At 44.3% G+C, this 22,113-nt stretch overlaps 1 protein-coding gene across 3 annotated transcripts in view; it reads left to right on the plus strand.

Moving 5' to 3' along the window:
- Window positions 1-22,113, plus strand: part of KIF13B (kinesin family member 13B) — a 161,899-nt gene that overhangs the window by 104,101 nt on the left and 35,685 nt on the right. For 2 of the 3 annotated variants that reach the window (XM_044290881.1, XM_044290882.1), the window contains 6 exons: window positions 313-439; window positions 8,740-8,795; window positions 8,887-9,011; window positions 9,761-9,937; window positions 10,094-10,186; window positions 16,325-16,468. In XM_044290881.1, coding sequence (XP_044146816.1) covers window positions 313-439; window positions 8,740-8,795; window positions 8,887-9,011; window positions 9,761-9,937; window positions 10,094-10,186; window positions 16,325-16,468 — 722 coding nt within the window. Of the gene's footprint in view, window positions 1-312; window positions 440-8,739; window positions 8,796-8,886; window positions 9,012-9,760; window positions 9,938-10,093; window positions 10,187-16,324; window positions 16,469-18,854; window positions 20,421-22,113 lie in introns of those variants that run through there. The other variant, XM_044290883.1, reaches the window with a different exon arrangement.

The raw sequence follows: 22,113 nt of genomic DNA on the forward strand, positions 1-22,113 counted from the left end.
GGCTAGTGTTTGTCTTCTCCTGCCGGCCCTGTGCGCTTGATAAATCTCGCGCCTGTTGTTTTTTTTTCTGCCCGCCTTCCCCCTTCCACCTAGGAAAATTAAAATTAATAAAGGTAGATAAAAACTAGGAAAAATTGTTGTTGCTTTTTTGGGCATTCCCGTCCCCCAAAAAGGCATAACAATGGACAGATTATTTTGGGAGTGGTGGTATAGTAAGAGTATTGGGGACATTAGATACCCTCTCCCATATCTCTGTAGTGGGATGTGATGGTGTCTTGTGACAGTTTTCCTGAATGACCCTCCATTCCACAGATAAGACTGAAGATGATTCAGAACGCGAGGCCCAGCTCCTGGAGATGAGACTGACTCTGACTGAAGAGAGGAACTCCGTCCTGGTCCCCTCCGCAGGGAGCGGCATTCCTGGAGCGCCAGCTAATTGGTGAGGACCATGACCCACAACGAATGATAGTGCGTTCTGTCTCCTCCTGATTGTCCTCACCCCCCTGAGTACAGGAGAGCGATGTAGGTTGAAATTTAGCTGTCGAGCCACCTCTTTTTAAAATGCATGATCACCTATCCACAGCATGGGTGTTAAGTATCTGAATGGGGAAGGGGGGTGGTCAGACCACTGGGAACCCTACCGATCATGAAAAATGGGGGTCCCTGAGTCCCCCAAGGGAATGGAGTGACATGTGTGCTGTTGGTTCATTCATCTCTGCTATCTCAGGCAGTTCCATACACGTGCGTGACTGTTGCCCCATTCACTTGGGGGGACTCGGGGACCCATGCTGTCACTGGACCCCCAACGAGCAGATACTTACTTATTACCTATCCCGTGGATAGATGATAACTTGTAATGGTGGGGCAGCCTCTTTAATTGAGCCAAATATAGGTACATTTACTACTTAAAGGGGTATTCCAGTTAGAGAAAGTTATCCCCTATCTACAGGATAGGGGATAAATATTAGATCGGTGGGAGTTCTACCTCTGGGACCCCCACCAATCACGAGAATGGGGTCCCGTAACCCCGTGGAGTCCTGGGTCCCTCATTTTCGTGATCAGTGAGGGTCCCAGCAGTAGGACCCCTACCGATCTAATAGTTATTGCCTAATAACATTGTTTAACTGGGATACCCCTCTAAAGGAACACTGTGTCCCCCCCAGTGTAGGACCTGAAGGGGCGGGACATCTTCGCTCAGGACCGGCACTTCTCTCTAACAGGCCTGGCCTCCAGTTCTTTCATTTTATAGGTCTGGTGTTCTCTAATGGAGGAACAACGGCCATTGTGTACCATCAGACCCACTATAGGGGGTGCTGCGCTCTGTGGTAATGCACAAGCACATTTTTGTTAACCCCTTCAGTACCCAAAAATAGGGCACCGGACGATCTGCTTATTACTAAGTCGCTTGTCCTTTTTCCAGAATCTGTCTCTAGAACTCACCCCCCGGGATATGCGTGTGCACATTCTTTGTACCCTATAGGATCCAGAGTGCCCGTCAGGGGATGACCCCCCAACTCCTTAAACCATGTAGTGTCTCCATAGCCATTCAGCGGAGCTGAAAGGGGTCGCGTTACCTCCACGCCGCCCAGCTCCAGGGATGAGGCTAACGTCCTCCTGGGCACAAGATTTTGCACAGTTGCACAGCCCTGGTGTTATGTCCCCTTTAAGTAACTACTAATTGACCGGATATCAGTTACCACACATTAGCCGCTTCTAGTGTATCTGTAACCTCATCAGAGAGATGCAGATAATTCCGTGCCGTTACTAACGATCATTGGGGCTTTTATGGGATAAGGTTTCCGGAAGGTTAGAAATTCAATTTTTCTTTTTAGAAAATGTATCGGATTTGGTCACAACGCATCTCTTGCCCACACTCAGTGTTGGGCACATCCACACATAATGGAAATGCCCAGAAGTCCATGGCCCTCCTGTGGTCTCCGCCGATGTGTGACCGTTGCAGTTCACGTGTTAGGCCACTTTCACACTAGCGTTTTTGCTGGATCCGGCAGCAAAAACACTTCCGTTACTGATAATGCAACCGTCTGCATCCGTTATGAACGGATCCGGTTGTATTATCTTTAACATTGCATCATGAACTCCATTGAAAGTCAATGGGGGACGGATCCGTTTTCTATAGTGTCAGAGAAAAAGGACCTGTCCCCATTGAGTTGCATTGTGGGCTATGACGGATCCGTCTTGTTCCACATCCCAGGACAGAATGAAAACCGCAGCATGCTGCTCTCCGGTATGAGAACGGAATAGAATGCATTTTGGAGCGCTCCGTTCTGTTCAGTTACGTTTTTTGTCCCCATTGACAATGAATGGGGACAAAACGGAAGCGTTTTTTTTCCGGTATTGAGACCCTATGACGGATCTCAATACCGGAAAATATTAACGCTAGTGTGAAAGTAGCCTTAGTCCAACACGTCGTCATTTGAGGAAACAAAAAAAAAAACACGTTGGAGGACCATGAAAATGTCCAGATGGGAGCACCAGGGCGTAGGTAGGTAGGTACTCAGCACCTGCAGAGTTTACCGGGGTCATCTGCAGTAAAATCTGCAACAACTGGGGTTTCTTGCACAGTTTGACATTTTCGACAATTGCATGCTTTCCAACTTTATGGGAACAGTTTGAGGAAGGCCCCGCCATGACTGTGCCCCAATGCACAAAGCAAGGCCCATAAAGGCGTGGTTGGGGGAGTTTGGAGGAAGAACATGACTGTCTGCACAGGCCCTCTGCTCCGACATCAGTGTTCTCCGCTCTGCCATATAGATGGAGGCATCGGGGGTTGTATTGAGGAGGCCGTAAACACAGTCTTCAGGTGCGTATATGATGCGTGGGGTGTAATTCTGCGGGTTCAGTGCTGGACGCCATGGTCGGGGCTCTGGGCTCTGTATTTTCCTTCCCCCAGGTTACCGCTCTCCCAGTCCTAAGATATTTTGCTCTTGATCTCAATAATTCTGACCTTGTGCGGCACATAAATCACCATTAAGCACACATGCACTTGTCGCACCCCAGTGTTAATTATCCCGTTCGCTCCTCACTTAAAAGGGAAGCAGTGATAAAACAGTGTTGCCGGCCGCGGCGTCTCTCGCCAGGTTCCTTTCAGTCAGCCATCGGCCCTCTGTAATTTTCCAGGCATTAAGAGACAGCAAATTAAAACCCACAAGAAAACCTCGGCATTAATTATACATGAAAGGACAGAGGAGGTGAGTAACGTCACGCACAGTTTAGTGGCAGTAAACCAGTCCATCGCTGACATCCTGAATCAATTAGCAGGACATAGTAATTACAAGGGGGAGAGGATGCTGAAACGGCGCACGAGTCTCCCCGCTCGGCGGTCCTTAGGGTGGAGACCGGGGGCAGATACCTGGGGGAACGCATGGCCTCCATTGACGTAGAGTCTGTAAGGCCCCCTGTAACACTGGCCACGTAGCCGTTTTTATGGGGTTAATTTAAAGGGTATCTCCTCAAAAATATAAATGGTTAAAAGCATGCTCCTCTGTCAAGCTGGTAGATAGGGGTTGTCACCCGACCATTACTGCTTTTCCAACAAATTTGTCATTCTGAACCCTTAAAAAGCTGGGTGACCTCCCATGTGGCTGCTTTAATAAGCTACATGAAGGTGGTCATCTAGCTTTTCCTGACCCCTCTATGGCAAAGCTTTGTACAGGTGCGTAGTGATAACCTTCCAACCCTTACAGCTCTGCTTTTCTAGATTTTAAGGATTCTTGGAAAGCTGGATGACACCCATTATTGCCGTAAATTACTGCTATACCGGGGTTGTCACCCAGATTTGCCAGATTTCTCCGTGGCAGAGCTTACACAGAGGTACTTTTTACCATCTTGCATCAGTACATTTCCATCAGGCTTGCCATTCAGGACTCTGGGAAAGCTGGATGACACCTGATATGGCCACTATCATAGCTGTCCAGGGGTTGCACAGCGATACCTTCTGTTTCCTAATATCGCTGGGTTTCCACCCAGACTTGCTTTTCAGGAATTTTGGAAAGCTGGGTGACACATATCATTGGCATAAATTACTCATATATAGGGGTTGTCACCCAGCTTTCCTAGAGTTTTCATTGGCAGAGCCTGTGTGATTCTACAGTGGCACATTCTATGATCTTGCATCAGTACGTTTCCATCGGACTTGCCATTCAGGACTCTAGGAAAGCTGGGTGACGCCCAACATGGCTTCTAGTACAGCTTTTACTGACTCCTTAAGGCTACATGCACACGATCAGGATTGCGTGTGGGTCATGTACATTGTATTCTATGAGAATTTGAAATTCTCAATGCACATGATGCTGATTTTTTTCCGTGCGGATTTTGACCTGCGGTGCGGATTTTAAAATCCGCAGCAGGTCAATTTATTTTATTTTTCCTGACCGGATTTTCTTCATTCACTTAGTGAAATCCGCATGCAAATCTGCATCAATGAATGCGGATTGACCGCACAGATTTGCCTGCGAACACCTGCGGATTTCAGTGCGGATTCTCTGCACATGAATCCTGAACGTGTGCATGTACCCTAAAGGGGTTGTGTCCGGTTGTCTCATTTCAGCAAATAGCATTTATCATGTAGAGGAAGCTACAACAAGGCACTTACTAATGTATTGTGTCTGTCCATATTGCTTACTTTGCTGGCTGGATTTATTTTTCCATCACATTATACACTGCTCGTTTTCAAGGTTACGACCACCCTGCAATCCAGCAGCGGTGGCCGTGCTTTCACACTATAGGAAAAAAGCAGTAGACTAGGTGAGCTCCCATGGTCCTGGCCACCAGAGAGGCTGGCGCTTTTTCCTATAGTCTGCAAGCACGACCACCACTGATGGATTGCAAGGGTGGTCATAACGATGGATACAAGCACTGTATAATGTGATGGAAAAATGAATCCAGCCAGCAAAGGAGGCAATATGGACAATAACAGTACATTAGTAAATGCCTTGTATTAAAGGGGTTATCCGATTTCAGAAACACCCCCCCACTTGTGCCGGGTTCCTCACAGGTAATATACTTCCCCCACTCCCTGCACTACTCCTGGTTCCCGCACCGCCGCTGCTGCTTCTCCCTGCACACCGATGAAAACATCCGGTGTCGGGGGGGAGCAGCCAATGGCAGGAGGGGACGAGCCTCCCTAGCGTCACCCGCGATGCTAGAGAGACTCGTCCCTGTCCCCGGCTGCCATTGGCTGCTCCCCCCCCTGACACCAGATGTTTTCATCGGTGAGCAGGGAGAAGCAGCAAAGGCGGTGCGGGGACCAGGAGCAGAGCGGGGTAAGTATATTACTGGGCCCGGCACATGGGGTTGTTTCTGAATTCGGATAACCCCTTTAACTTTTTCTACATGATAAATGCCACTTGCTGAAGTGAGACAGCCCCTTTAAGTACGAAGCTCACTATGTGACACCCAATCTGGACAGTATTACAGCTAAACAGGGGTTCTCACACAACTTTCCCAAACTCCAGATTTGCAAAGCATGCCCGGTCATACAGTGATGCATTCCCTGCTCTCCTCTAGACAGACGTGCCATTAAAGCTTCTTGGAAAGCTGGGTGACACCCCTTATGGCCACTATTATAGCTGCCCAGGGGTTGCAACCCAGCTTTCCCAGAATGGCAAAGCTTGTACGGTTATATAGCATTACGTTTCCAGCCAGACTTGCTTTTCAGGAATGTTGGAAAGCTGGGTGACACATTACAGGAGCGCTCTATGGCAATATAGGGTTTATCACCCAGCTTTCCTAGATGTTTCAGTGGCAGAGCCTGTGCACATTCTGTCATCTTGCATCAGTGCATTTCTACAGACTTGCAATTCAGTACTCTTGGAAAGCCGAATAAAACATGGCTGCCTTGATAGCTTCTATGGGAACGATCACCCAGCTTTCCCAGAATACAGGCACTTCTAGGATACATTTCCTGCTCCCAGATCCTCTTGGCAGACTTCCCGTTCAGGACTCTTAAAATGCTGGATTAAGTCAGATCTTAAAGGGTCTTAGCTGTCCTTATAGCCGACATGACTAACAAATGGCTGAGTAGCAGTTTTAACAGTTTGGCAGATGAGGACGACTCAAGGATTTGTATATTTTCCGGATTCTTTTTTATTTTTATTCTTTTCATTATTATGTGTTCTTGCATAGCAAGACCACATACTATTATCTCACATATATATTATTATGTGTTCTTGCATAGCAAGACCACATACTATTATCTCACATATATATTATTATTATTATTATTATAGCCAAATTTGCCACCCTAACTCCTCCCACAGTTTTTACACTACATAGACAAAAATTTACCAAAACGTGCAGATTGTACCCGATCGGATTGCTATTACTTTGTGGAGCGATCCCACCCCCGGGGCCCCCGTGGCGAGCCCCGGAAGCCCCCTTTTTTCCCATAGACTTTGACAGGGTAAATTTTCAAATCGCTCCCACTCGCCAGGCTTTGACGCTAAAGTCACCAAACTTGGGTCACTTAGTCATGGAGTCAACCCGAAAACTTTGGGCACATTTCGGGGACCCCAAAAAGTGGGCGGGGCCACACAGAACCAATCAAAATCTCCCCATTGACTTTAATGAGACCTTCAAATTGCTACTTCTCCCACATTTTTAGGAGTACAAATTCCAAACTTTGCAGACTTGGTTGGCACCCACCCAAGTACCTTGCTTTTGCTTTGTTACCCGATCCCACCCTCCGGGCCCCTGGGACAGGGCCCCCAAAATCCACGTTTTTCCCATTGACTTTGACAGGGACAATTTTCAAATCTCTCCCAGTCGCACAGATTTTAAACTAAAGTCACCAAACTTGGGTCACTTAGTCATGGGGTCAACCTGAAAATTTCTGTCACATTTTGGGGGACATTAAAAAGTGGGCGGAGCTACAAACCACCAATCAGATTTTCCCTATTGACTTCAATGAGAAACTTTTAAATTGCTGTCATTCTCACAGTATTTAAGCCAGAATACCCAAACTAGGCACCGTAGGTCATTGGGTGACTGGGGTCAAAAAAAATTAAAAAGTGGGCGGGGTCTACAACGGCCAATCAAATTTCAGCCATTTGTTTAAATGGGAAAAATTCAAACTGCCGCTGCTCTTAGACTGTTAATGGCAGGGTTCCCGAAACTTGGCACAGTTGGTCACTGGAGGACTGTGCCAATGTATATCTCATTTTGGGGATGCTAAAAAGTGGGCGGAGCCACAAACAACCAATCAGATTTTCCCTATTGACTTCAATAAGAAACCTTTAAACAGCTGTCATTCTCACAGCACCCAAACTCGGCAGGGTGGGTCAGTGTGAGACAAAGGTCAAAATTTATAAAAGTGGGCGGAGTCTACACTGCACCCAGTTACTCCACCCACTCCAGTTGTAAGCTACTGGTGGAGGCAAGAACACATCACACAATTTCCCCAGAAATTGTACCTTTTCTAGTTATTATTATTATTATTATTATAGCCAAATTTGCCACCCTAACTCCTCCCACAGTTTTTACACTACATAGACAAAAATTTACCAAAACGTGCAGATTGTACCCGATCGGATTGCTATTACTTTGTGGAGCGATCCCACCCCCGGGGCCCCCGTGGCGGGCCCCGGAAGCCCCCTTTTTTCCCATAGACTTTGACAGGGTAAATTTTCAAATCGCTCCCACTCGCCAGGCTTTGACGCTAAAGTCACCAAACTTGGGTCACTTAGTCATAGAGTCAACCCGAAAATTTTGGGCACATTTCGGGGACCCCAAAAAGTGGGCGGGGCCACACAGAACCAATCAAAATTTCCCCATTGACTATAATGAGACTTTCAAATTGCTACTCCTCCCACATTTTTAGGAGTACAAAACTACAAACTTTGCAGACTTGGTCGGCACCCACCCGAGTACCTTGCTTGTGCTTTGTTACCCGATCCCACCCTCCGGGCCCCTGGGACAGGGCCCCCAAAATCCACGTTTTTCCCATTGACTTTGACAGGGAAAATTTTCAAATCGCTCCCAGTCGCACAGATTTGAAACTAAAGTCACCAAACTTGGGTCACTTAGTCATGGGGTCAACCTGAAAATTTCTGTCACATTTTGGGGACATTAAAAAGTGGGCGGAGCTACAAACAACCAATCAGATTTTCCCTATTGTCTTCAATGAGAACATTTTAAATTGCTGCCATTTCAACATTGTTAATGGCAGGGTTGTTAAACTTAATATATTCGGTTAATAGGTGACTAGAATTCAAATGTTTTAAAGTGGGCGGAGTCTACAGCGGCCAATCAAATTTCAGCTATATGTTTTAAATGGAAAATTTAAAAATGCCGTTGCTCTTAGACTGTTAATGGCAGGGTTCTGAAACTTGGTACAGTTGGTCACTGGAGGACTGTGCCAATGTATATCTCATTTTGGGGGACGCTAAAAAGTGGGCGGAGCCACAAACAACCAATCAGATTTTCCCTATTGACTTCAATAAGAAACCTTTAAACAGCTGTCATTCTCACAGCACCCAAACTCGGCAGGGTGGGTCAGTGTGAGACAAAGGTCAAAATTTAGAAAAGTGGGCGGAGTCTACACTCCACCCTGTTACTCCGCCCACTCCAGTTGTAAGCTACTGGTGGAGGCAAGAACACATCACACAATTTCCCCAGAAATTGTACCTTTTCTAGTTACTATTATTATACATTTGGAGAAAATGATGTTTAATATTTGGAATCGGCTGCAGAATATTTTACATGATCTTGTGTTTTCTGCAGGACTCCAGTGTCAGGGATGGAAACTCATATACCTGTTATTTTCCTGGATCTTAATGGTATGTGAATTCAGGGCCTGTCCTGGTCGTGGTTCCATTAACCAGTGCTAGTAGATGGTGGTAATGGTTAACCTCCTATTATTTCTTGCAGCGGACGATTTTAGCTCCCAGGACAACCTTGATGAACCAGAAGCGGCCGGGTGGGACGCAACACTGACCAGTGAAGAGGAAGACGAGTTCTTTGATCTACAGATTGTCAAACATCATGACACAGAGGTCTGTAAATCCTTTACATTGCTTATCCTGTACTGATCCTGAGTTACATCCTGTATTATACTCCAGAGCTGCACTCACTATTCTGCTGGTGCAGTCACTGTGTACATACATTACATTACTTATCCTGTACTGATCCTGAGTTACATCCTGTATTATACTCCAGAGCTGCACTCACTATTCTGCTGGTGCAGTCACTGTGTACATACATTACATTACTTATCCTGTACTGATCCTGAGTTACATCCTGTATTATACTCCAGAGCTGCACTCACTATTCTGCTGGTGGAGTCACTGTGTACATACATTACATTACTTATCCTGTACTGATCCTGAGTTACATCCTGTATTATCCTCCAGAGCTGCACTCACTATTCTGCTGATGGAGTCACTGTGTACATACATTACATTACTTATCCTGTACTGATCCTGAGTTACATCCTGTATTATACTTCAGAGCTGCACTCATTATTCTGATGGTGCAGTCACTGTGTATTTACATTAGTTATCCTGTACTTCACTGGAGAAATGAAGCATTACATAACCTCCATTCTGTATCGGGACAGGACAGGTCCTCCAAACCAAGACACACTCTTTGTAACCACTTTCACTAAGAGACGAGCATCCTGAGCAGTGCCCTCCACCCATCCTTTGTCATTAATTTACAGTTTCCTATTAGTGTATAGAAATATTTTTTTATTTTATTTTTCTAACTAGACGACCCCTTTAGGAATTGTTGGTTTTGATTACAGGTGAAGGCTGAAGCCTCGTGGGATTGCACCGTCCACAACTGCCCCCAGCTTAGTAAAGGATCCTCAGCGGATGAGCGGGTTTTCCTTATCGTGCGAGTAACGGTTCAGCTCAGCCATCCCGCCGAGATGCAGCTGGTTCTGCGGAAGCGGATATGTGTGAACATCTACAGCCGCCAGGTAACCACATATAGGCTTCGTATTGAGGATATCCAAACAATGTTTTTTACACCCAGATCTCCATTGCTTACTTTCTTTCTACACATTTTTGCCTTTTGTGTGACGTCTTTTTCTTTCCAATATTTGTGATAATTTTTACAATTTTGTTTTCTCCAGGGATTTGCTCAGAGTTTCCTAAGGAGAATGTCTTCAAGAAGTAACATCACAAGCTGCGGCGTTACTGTCGAAATAGTCTCCAATATCCCTGAGGTAACAGCCCCAGTATTTCTGATTGTTGACCCATCTGTATGTGGAAAAAGTTAATTCATTTTATGCTAAATCTTAAAGAAAATATTGGGTTAAATGGTCACTAACTTTTCAGGTAACTTTGCTTATATCAAGAGTACATGTGACTGTAAGATACTTTGTAATATATCTTATTGGCGGAAAATGCCTTGTTCTCCAGTTATCAGCTCTTCCCTAAATGAACATGAGACCAAGATGGGCTGCATATCAGATTACATCATCTCATAGAAGTCTTTAGAGGTCGGGGGAGCAGCAGACAGAAGCAGATATGACGCAGCAGCTCATAGCTTTCTATCTCACCCCAAGTGCTTTATTCACATCTCTACTGCTCAGTACTTCTCTCTAGTGTCCTATATGGTGATTTTGAGTGAGTAGGAGAAAGTTAGGAAGCAGAATCTCGTGTCTCTATTTGTACTCTATGAGAGACATCATTACAATGTGTTCACCCACCACTTCAGAGACAGCTGAGAATTATAGATGTAGCCTGCAGTGGGGAAAACTGCTAAAAATGTCAGGTACAAGTCATATAATGGTTATATATAGTGCTATAACTGATTGTATACACTTCTTATGAAAAGTTATCTGAAAGTGTAGCCACGCTTTAAATGTCATACCTGATACTCTGTTCCTTGAGGTCTTTAGCAAGGATGGAACACTTATGCTTTCTAGTACCAACTACCGTATATTGTCTGTTTACAGTTGTTTAAAAGGAGAGACGAGAAGGCAGTACTACAGGGAGATGATGACAATACTACCTGTACCTATTTCATTTGCAGGGAGTGACAGGGAAGTAGTACTAAGTGTACATACATACATACATACATACATACATACATACATACATACATACATACATACATCATTTACTTTGAGATAGTATGACAACAGTATCTGTACCTACACCACAAGCAGTGACAAGCAGACAGTGCCTACATCACTTACAGCGAGGGTCAAGATGGCAGTACTATCTAACTGCATCATCTAAAGGGAGAGACAGGGAGGCAGTACTATCTGAACCTACATCATCTACAGGAAGAGACAGGGAGGCAGTGCTATCTGACCTACATCATTTACAGGAAGAGACAAGGCGTAAGTACTATATGTACCTATCGTACATCATCTAAAGGGGTAAACGGGGAGACGGTACTGTCTGTACCTACATCATCTACAGGGAGTTATAGGGAGGCAGTACTATCTGTACCTACATCATCTACAGGGAGTTATAGGGAGGCAGTACTATCTGTACCTACATCATTTATTATGAGAGACAGGGAGGCAGTACTATCTGTACCTCCATCATTTACAGGAATAGACTAGGAGGAAGTACTGTCTGTGCCTACATCATCTAAAGGGGGAAACAGTGAGACAGTACTGTCTGTACCTACATCATTTATTATGAGAGACAGGGAGGCAGTACTATCTGTACCTCCATCATTTACAGGAATAGACTAGGAGGAAGTACTGTCTGTGCCTACATCATCTAAAGGGGGAAACAGTGAGACAGTACTGTCTGTACCTACATCATTTATTATGAGAGACAGGGAGGCAGTACTATCTGTACCTCCATCATTTACAGGAATAGACTAGGAGGAAGTACTGTCTGTGCCTACATCATCTAAAGGGGGAAACAGTGAGACAGTACTGTCTGTACCGACATGAATTACAGGAAGGTGCGGGGAGGCAGTACTGTCTGTACGTACATCATTTATAGGGACAGACGGAGGCAGTACTATCTGTACCTACATCATTTATAGGGAGACACAGGGAGGCAGTACTATCTGTACCTACATCATTTATAGGGAGAGACAGGGAGGCAGTACTATCTATACCTACATCGTTTACAGGGAGAGACAGGGAGGCAGTGCTATCTGTACCTACATCATTTATAGGGAGAGACAGGGAGGCAGTACTATCTGTACCTACATCATTTACAGGGAGGCAGTACTATCTGTACCTACATAATTTACAGAGAGAGACAGGGCTGCAGTACTATCTGTACCTACATCATTTACAGGGAGAGACAGGGAGGCAGTACTACCTGTATTTACATAATTTTATAGGGTGATACAGGGAGGCAGTACTACCTGTACGTACATGATTTATAGGGCGATGCAGGGAGGCAGATGTCAATCATTACAGTTTAGGTTGAGGCTGGACATATGAATCAATATCTTTACATTGTCGTCAGCTTAGATCTGGGTAATTACAGTATCCGTGGATTATGATGATAATTGGCATACCACTCCCTGGTTTTGTAGCGGTCTCCTGAGGCCATGATCACAATGAGTATTCCCCCCCCTGTGTCTTCCCTGTGGGGGTTGGTGGCCACACAGTCTGTGCCTCTCTCCATTCCTTCAGACACTCTTACTTTCTAAAGGTTACGCTGTCATTTCACCAACAAAGGCTCTTTGATGATGGCGGCCTCATGGTTATTGTTCAGAATACAGATTGACATTGATTCAGCCGATCAATATGTCCTGCGGTTCTCCACTCCGGAGGAATATCTGTTGAGGAGCTCACGTCTTCATCGGTCTGATACACGGTATATACTCGTCTGTCGTCCATGATATCCAGTATGTAATGTCTCTGCTGTAAACTGGGGACTTTACCCACTTTTTACACCTACATCAGCAGTCCTGGAAAGTGTCAGAAGGGCAGGTCATGAGTTAGAGAAGCCGTAAGATGTGCCAACATTAAGAGATATCATGCATCTAAATTGGCGAGAGTTGCGGCAGATATATTGTGTGGCAGTGGAGCTGCCAGAGGTCCATATGAGGGCCATTAAAATGGTGCATCTCACCCAGAAGAAGCTGCTGAGAACAAGAAAGGCTGGGAAGCTAGGCTGGTAATGAGTAGGTAAATGTGGGATGAGCTCCTCAATCGGGGCTTCCAGTCTGGGGAAGGAGCAGGCTGCGCCAAGGCCTGTGGGAGCAGAGACCCTCTGACCCTGTGTTGGGTAAGCACTGCGTTGTGTTTTGGTGAGCTTGGGTGGTAGATCCAGATCCTGACAGAGAGCAAGAAGTACTGTGTAGTCAGTGGCCGGACGGCCGAGGTTTTGTGTTTGATTTGTTTGGACTGCTGTAAAAGTGACAATAAAGCTGGTCGTGGCCAGTGTGCACCCAAGTCTGCAGTGTTGGAGTGGCTTCTTGAGGTGGGCCAACCATCTAAGGTGAGAAGACGGCGATCCTGGAGAGCTAAGTGACCCCGAGTTGTCACATATGCTTTGTGCATTATGTTGATAGATTTGCCAAATTTTGCTCCCTGTTTAGATCCAAAGTCTTAGAAATGGTGAATATTGGGAGGCCTGGATGTAGTGAAGAAACCATACCCTCATATATGTACAGTCATGTGAAAAAATTAGGACACCCTTTGAAAGCATGTGGTTTTTTGTAACATTTTTAATAAAAGGTTATTTCATCTCCGTTTCAACAATACAGAGAGATTAAAGTAATCCGACTAAACAAAGAAAACTGAAGAAAAGTCTTTTCAAGATCTTCTGTAAATGTCATTCTACAAAAATGCCTATTCTAACTGAGGAAAAAGATAGGACACCCTTGCCCCTAATAGCGAGTGTTACCTCCTTTGGCTGAAATAACTGCAGTGAGACGGTTCTTGTAGCCATCTACCAGTCTTCGACATCGGTCTGAGGAAATTTTACCCCACTCCTCAATGCAGAACTTTTTCAGCTGTGAGATGTTTGAGGGGTTTCTTGCACGTACAGCCCTTTTCAAGTCACCCCACAGCATCTCAATGGGATTCAAATCTGGACTTTGACTTGGCCATTCCAGGACTCTCCATTTCTTCTTTTTCAGCCAATCTTTGGTTGATTTACTAGTATGTTTTGGGTCATTGTCATGTTGCATGGTCCTGTTCCGCTTCAGCTTTAATTTTCTAACTGATGGTCTCACATGTTCTTCAAGCACCTTCTGATACACAGTAGAATTCATCGTGGATTCTATGATGGTGAGCTGACCAGGTCCTGCTGCAGCAAAGCAGCCCCAAACCATGACACTTCCACCTCCATGCTTCACAGTTGGTATGAGGTTCTTTTCTTGGAATGCTGTGTTTGGTTTACGCCAAACATGTCCTCTGCTGTTGTGTCCAAATAATTCAATTTTGGACTCATCTGTCCAAAGAACATTATTCCAGAAGTCCTGGTCTTTGTCAACTTTATCTCTGGCAAATGTCAGTCTGGCCTCGATGTTTCTCTTGGAAAGCAAAGGTTTCCTCCTTGCACACCTCCCATGCAAGTTAAACTTGTACAGTCTCTTTCTGATTGTAGAGGCATGTACTTCTACATCAACAGTAGCCAGAGCCTGCTGTAGTTCTCGAGATGACACTTTAGGGTTTTTGGAGACCTCTTTTAGCATCTTGCGGTCTGCTCTTGGGGTGAACTTGCTGGGGCGACCAGTCCTGGGCATGTTGGCAGTTGTTTTGAAAGCCCTCCACTTGTAGACTATCTTCCGGACAGTGGAATGGCTGATTTCAAAATCTTTTGAGATCTTTTTAAATCCCTTCCCAGACTCATAGGCTGCTACAATCTTTTTTCTGAAGTCCTCTGACAGCTCTTTTGCTCTCACCATGGTGCTCACTCTCACTTCAACAGTCAGGAGCACACCAAACTAAATGTCTGAGGTTTAAATAGGGCAAGCCTCATTCAACATGCAGAGTAACGATCTACTAATTATGTGCACCTGGTGTGATATACCTGTGTGAGATCTGAGCCAATTTAAGAGGGAATACATGTGAGGGTGTCCTATCTTTTTCCTCAGTTAGAATAGGCATTTTTGTAGAATGACATTTACAGAAGATCTTGAAAAGACTTTTCTTCAGTTTTCTTTGTTTAGTTGGATTACTTTAATCTCTCTGTATTGTTGAAACGGAGATGAAATAACCTTTTATTAAAAATGTTACAAAAAACCACATGCTTTCAAAGGGTGTCCTAATTTTTTCACATGACTGTATTTATGTGTAGGTGTGATTTGTTATATCCTCACTTAAGGTGCACTTCGGTAAAGTGTGGGATATGACTACGTGAAAAATACTCGTTTTCTAAATCTCAGTACGAAACTTTTCAGTCAAGAGCCACAAATATCTCAGTGTAAATGCAATGGCTTTATTTTCTGCCAGTTTTACTACCCATATAGACCACGTGACTACAATTACAGTGCAATCGCTAAATTGTTGAAGCAACGCCTTTTTAAAGGAGTTGTGCCTCCCGGGCAGACCTGCTTCCCGAGGCTGGTTGCCCGCTCTTGCGCTGTCCAGCCTAAGCAATTATCAAAGTATGTAAAGGTGCACCAAGGAACGTGTATATACAAAGATGGGAATATAAAAAAGAAATATAGACCATACATATAACCATGGAAATATGAGAATGGAGGATGCAAAAAGTATTCAAGATATTAATATTGAAGATACATTTTTAAAGGCTGTGGACACCTTTGGGGCCTTTTTCCCTTTTTATGATTGCATTCTACTTAATTTGGGCTAAAAATAATTTTTTTAATTGGACGTTATTACAATTTTTCGATAGTTTTTCCTCTGCCACTTTCAGTTTCATTGCATCCGCAGACTGTTCTTTCTCAGTAAAACCCCTCAGAGAGACGCCCTGATGGCTCAATTTGCAGCCCTTCTCGCTAGTTACCCTGACAGTCATTTAAGGCAGATTCTTATCAATTTCATAAGAATTTAGCTTAAATTTAGTGTTTATGAGCTGTTAGGAAAGTGCAGATAAAGGACAGATGAGGGCTACAGATTGAGCCGTCAGGGCAGCTCTCTGAAGGATCTCACTAAGAAGGAGAAGCAATAGTCTGCAGATGCAGTGAAACTGGAAGCTGCAGAGGAAAAACTGTTGAAAATGTTTTGTTAAAACCAATTGAAGAAATGATTATGACCCATAATAAGTAAAATACAATCATAAAAAAATGGCCCCATAGGTGTCCATGGCCTTTAATCACATTTTTGGATCTGCCAATATAATAATTATATTTAGCATTTGAAATGTATCTTTCCTTCACAGACTGTAAGTGGTTGGAAAAAAAACAAAACATCTATATTTTCTATATACATTTGAAATGACAGTGGTCTCTCTACCTCCAGGACTCTCAGGGAGCAGAGGACCGGGAAGCCCTGGCAAGAATGGCTGCAGACGTGGACTATGACAACTCCACAGCTTACATTGAGAAGTACTTACGCAGCGTTCTGGCCGTAGAGAACATCCTCACCCTGGACCGGCTCCGTCAGGTCTGTAAACTTTTTTTCTTTTCTTTTTTATATAACACTGTGAAACTTTTTGTAAACAGATTTTTCTTGGGTCACTGTTGAGGTTAAATGAACTGAATAGAAATTTTGGATTGCCAGATTTTTAAGTTCTACCATTAGAGCTGCCAGAAAAAAAAAAAAAACTTTAAAAGGGTTTTCCAAGATTTTTTGACTGATGACCTATCCTCTAGATTGGTCATCAGTATCTGATCGGTGGGGGTCCGACACCCGATCAGCTGTTTGAAAAGACTGAAGCACTCGCAGTAGTGCCACGGTCGTCTTGCCGTTTAGCCTAGGCCAGTGACGTCATGTTCATCGGTCACATGACCTAGGCGCAGCTCAGTTCTGTTGAAGTGAAAGGGGCTGAGCCGCTATTCAATGTATGGCGCTAAGAGGCGGCCACGCCTCTACTGCCAGCACCAGTGCCTTTTCAAACAGCTGATCCGTGGGGGGTCCCAGGTGTCAGACCCCCACGATCAGATACAGATGACCTATCCAGAAGGTAGGTCAACAATTGAAACACTTTAACTTGACCCCCCGCCCCATAAACACAGTCCGCTGATCCTCTTCTGGCTCCGTAACAGGTGACATGATGTAGCAGGAATTTAGGAGCATCTTCAAATTACCATGATAGAAGAGATCAGTCTTACGGCGGGATTACATGGGGCAATTATCAGGCCGATTTTCGGGAACGAATGTTAGTACAAGTGCTCATTCTTGAAATTTGTCCTGTATAAGGGCTCGTTCACATGACCGTTGGTGTCCCGTGCCCGTGCTGTGAACCGCAAATTGCGGTCCGCAATGCACGGGCACCTTCCGTATGGTGCAGGCGCATGGGGATCGCTCCGTTCCGCAAAGAAATAGAGCATGTTCTATCTTTTTGCGGTGCGGATTCACGGAACGGAACCCCAGAAAGCACTCCGTAGTGCTTCCGTAGTGTTCCGTGCTTCCTTTCCGCATCTCCGGATTTGCAGACCCATTGAAATGAATGGGTCCGCATCCATGATGCGAAATGACAACGGAACAGTGCCCGTGTATTGCGGGTCAGCAATACAGGAACGGGACACCAACAGTCGTGTGAACGAGCCCTAAAGGTGTCACAGGTCACCCAGTTCATGCGGACACCTAAATCATGGTTTCTGGGCAACAGATCACACGGTGTAGACAGCAATCTGCTGCTCAGAAGCAAAGAATCTGTAGGAGGACGAGGGATCGCCGTAGCCATCGCTCGTCCCATACAGCGGAGGTGATCGCTGCATGTAAATGCAGCTCTTTACTCCATTGATGAGCAGGCAGTTATCTGGAAGTAACAATCCCTTCCCGATAATTGCTTGCTCGGTTGGCGTGTAAACGCGCCTTTCGATGTATTATTCCATAAAGTACTCTGCAGTACTTACTGAGATCTGTCCACAGAGGTTGGCGCAAGAATACATGGCTACCATTTGGCTCTGTAGTACTATGTGGTTATTTTATGGGCACTGCTAAGTAATGGTATGGGCATATATGTGTGGCTGTTCTGTCGCTAATATGGTCACTGTAGTGTGGTATTTCTACAAGGTGGCACTAGTATGTAGATTCTATTTTGCTGGAACAGTTTAGGAGCATCATTGGCAACTGTGCTCTCCCATAATAGAGTATTGGACCAGTTTTGGAGGCATGATGGGATGGAGATTACATGTAAAACGTTGCCTTCTCGCTGTTTACCGCTGTCCCAGTGACTTCACTACTAGTATCAACTAGCGTGGGCGCGGCTAAGCTCTGTTCACTTGAATGGAAGCGCCGCTGCCTTCTCAAACAACTGAACGGCGGGGGTCCCGGGTGTCGGACCCCTGCTGATCAGAAGCTGATTATCTATCCAGAGGATAGATCATCGGTTAAAACAAATTGCAGAACCCCTTTAAGCATGTGCCTATAATGTACTCGGGGGGGAATACTGTTTCTTGTTATGGAGATGTCAGCTGGCAATTCTCCAAGCCTTAAATTGTGACATAGGATATGAAATGTACTGTAATGGTCTTCTGGTCCAGTGGGTGACCTTAAAGATATGGTTGGGTCAAATGTTCTCTGTAGGTTACTTTCCCTAATCCTTTATCAGCCCGAATGCACAAGAACCCCTTAGACACCATAAAAACATTGGAAACTGAAGAAACTCACAACCCATCACACTTGGAACATGAACATCTCTGAAGGCTTTTTCTACAGACCTTTCCCGGACTGATCCAACAACACATCAAACACACTTCCATGCCTGAGACAAGACATTCCTCTTTGTGGTTTAGTGGTGGGTTTCAGCACTTGGAGTTTTTTTTTTTTTCCTGAGCATTGGGGACGTTAACGTCTTTCACTCCTCCTCCTCCTTGTCACACAGGCTTTCTGCCCCATCGGCAGAGGATATCGAAATCCATGTCGTTCGAACGAAGACAAGTGCAAGTCCTTGGAAGACGAGACTCATTATTATGTCAAACAGAGACTTGGTACCAAACAACGCTCATACTTACCACCTTCGAAATGTGACTGGAGCAGGAGAGCATCTGCCCCACCCGTGTTGTTGCAAGAGAGCTGGGACAATTTAAAAATACCAAGAGAAAGCACACGTATGGTGCCACAGAGCAGTAGTCCTCTCCACGGCGCAAAATATGATGCGTATTGGTGCGAAAAAGTGGACTTGTTTCTGGACAACAGTTAAGATTGAGTTATTTGGAAGCTGGAAAAAAACTTTTGAACTTTGAACCTGGAGAAGGACAAAAGACCCAAGAGCAGTGATGTCATAAGAAGAGGAGTGGACTGTGGAAAACAGTGACATCACTCATTAGGGAGTGGCCTTTAGGTTGCGTTTGCCGAACAGTTTTTTTGCCTCCTTTCTCACGAATTCTTCAGATACTGTAATATATATATTATTTTTTTTTACATTTGCAAAGTTTATAAACTTCTCAATGGAACTGAGTGTAAAGGGAATTTGTCTTCTGTTCATTCTGCTGTACACTTCTTACATCTGTAAGAGGTCTAACAATTCCAAAAATTTGGGAGCAAATGTTCTCCTAAGATGATGATCGTGGTTCTTTAAAGGGGTTGTCCTGATGCTGAAAATTAAGTGATACCTTACCGATTCCCCACTGTCCCAAAGCTTTCAGGTCTCCCGCTGTGTCTGCTTCATGGGTGCTCTCAACAAGTCACTGCGTGAGGCACATCGCCCGTTTCCTGCTTGTTGAGACCAGAAAGCAGACAAGATGGAGGACCTTATATAGTATTGGAACGGGAGCAGTGGGGAACGGTAAGATAAGTATCACATATTTTATTTAATTTATTTTTTTCACATCAATCTGAGCCTGTTTAATTCAGTGGCCAGAAACCACCACCAAAGGGGTGGGGGGGATGGTCACATGAGGAGGAGCTCATGGGAAGAGGCTTACTTTTTCTGGCCCCCGATTGGTGCTTTAGGAGCCCATTTAATGAATACAGTTGGACCTATGAATTCATATTCAAAATTACTTTGTGCCCCGGTCCTGTGGATGGGTTTGCCTTAAAGGGAATGTCTACCATTGAAAAATAATTTAATTAGGTTCAGTATTTGGTGCTGATTAATTTTCTACTATATCTTTATACCAGTCAAAAACGCAGAGCTTCCAAATCTCTCGCATCGACACAGATCTGAATGAAAATTCTTGCTGCCTGCAGTCACCACTAGAGGGAGCTTACTGGATACTGTGTATACAGTGAACTCAACGATAAAGCAGTAGGTAGTTAGCTCCCCCTAGTGGCGGCTGCATGTTATCTTTTATTTCTACATCTATGCAAGACATTTGGAGCTGAGTCTGCCATTAAAAAAAATGATTCCACACAGAATTTTGGAACTTAAAAAACCGACATGATGATTAAAGGTTCACTTTAAAGCTTAGCATTTAATGACTAGTTTTAGTAGATGTTTGACCACCAGTCCACCACATGGGATTTTTTTGCAGATACGCTGTAGTCTCTTTGTGGACATGTTTAATGGAGTATTTTCTGTGAAAAAAATAAAGTAATATCATGTTAATTAAGTTTTGAAGTCGTATTTGGGGGAGGTTGTCCCCTCGGCTGCACTGTGGACCCCGGAGCTACATCGCATCCTGAGCTGTATGTGCATTTTAGGGCTCTGCTGCCTGTATAGCACTGCCGACCCGAAGGGTTTGACTAGTAAAAGCTGTAGTATTGTGTTCCTAATTCTCCATTTAAACATGGCCGCCATCCTTGATCCTTGGATATAAGACCTCCTCTAAGGATGATGTCTGACAGCACAGTGCGGAAGGATTCAACGTGGCAGCTCCGGATGTAAATGGAGTATAAGACACGATGCAACTCAAGATCGGTGCAAGACAGTCCAAGCAAAAGTGGCGCAGCATGATATGAAAAATGAATAGATTGCAGGTCGGGTGCATTGCATGATGGTAGATGTTGTTTTCTGCCTCTTTACTCTCTACTAAGAAGAACTGACCGGAGTGGATTCAGCAAATCACCTCTGATGATAAAAACAGCTGACGAAAGAATAAATGATATTTAGTGAAAAATTTCCATCGTACAGCCTCATTGGGAAGTTGTATTTCTCTTCCTGACGCCACGCCGAGATCACAGAACCCTCTTCTTCATGTCTCCGCACCTTAATAAATGCATAGGAATACTATGCGGATCAGTCGTACCTGGGTTTTTACAATCTTCTTCTCAGCACTACACCAAACATGGACCGGTCCCTGCGCCTGCTTGTTAGGAAACCCAGTGACATCAGTAGTGACATCACAGGGATTCCCAACAGTCTGTGTTTGTCTGAATCATTACCATCAGATCAGCAGGAAACACATAGATAGTGTCCTCCTGGCAAACCTATGGCCCATAGTAAAAAAAAATACAGTAAAATGCAAAAAAATAAAGGAAAGGTTAAAAAATAAAATAGCACCAGTCCTCGGAATAGGTCATCAATAGGAAATAAATGGGGAGTGACACCCGGCACCCCCCGCCAATCAGCCATTTTGGGCGGCCACGGCACCAGAAACTATACAGTGGTTGGAGCTGGAAGCACAAGGACCTGTAGGCTGTGTAGTAACCATCAGCCCAAAAGTTCCCCGGTTATATAGGTTAATAAAAAATATAATAAATGCAGCATGCATACACAAAATTTTATATAATTTTTTATTTTATTTTATTTTTTTTATTTTTTTGAAAATGTATCATTTTAACATTTTACTTATCCCACACAACCCCTAATCTCATCACAGTCATTGGGGGGGAAGGGGTAAGCCTATGGACAGGATCTGCCATCAATGTCAGATTTGTAGGGTATGACCACGTTGTCCTCTGTCATTAGAATCATACAGTCTATAAAAAAGTAAATGTTTTTAAATATATTTTTTTCAATTGTATTTTTGTTGTTGCATAAATTATGTGTTACAGGAATCGTGGCATTTCATTAAACTTTTTTTTTTTTTTGTGTGTGCGTCACAAAAAGGATAAAACGGCAAAGGAAAGAAACTGCAATACTTTTCTGAGGGTGTCCTTTAGTTGTTTTTTTTGTACCATAGTATTAGAATTCATAGTATTCGTATTGTAAAAATACATGAATTGGATAAATGTTCCTTTTTTTCTGTATGCAGGAAATA

The sequence above is a fragment of the Bufo gargarizans genome, chromosome 4, assembly GCF_014858855.1.
Source record: "Bufo gargarizans isolate SCDJY-AF-19 chromosome 4, ASM1485885v1, whole genome shotgun sequence".
Taxonomy (NCBI): Eukaryota; Metazoa; Chordata; class Amphibia; order Anura; family Bufonidae; genus Bufo; species Bufo gargarizans.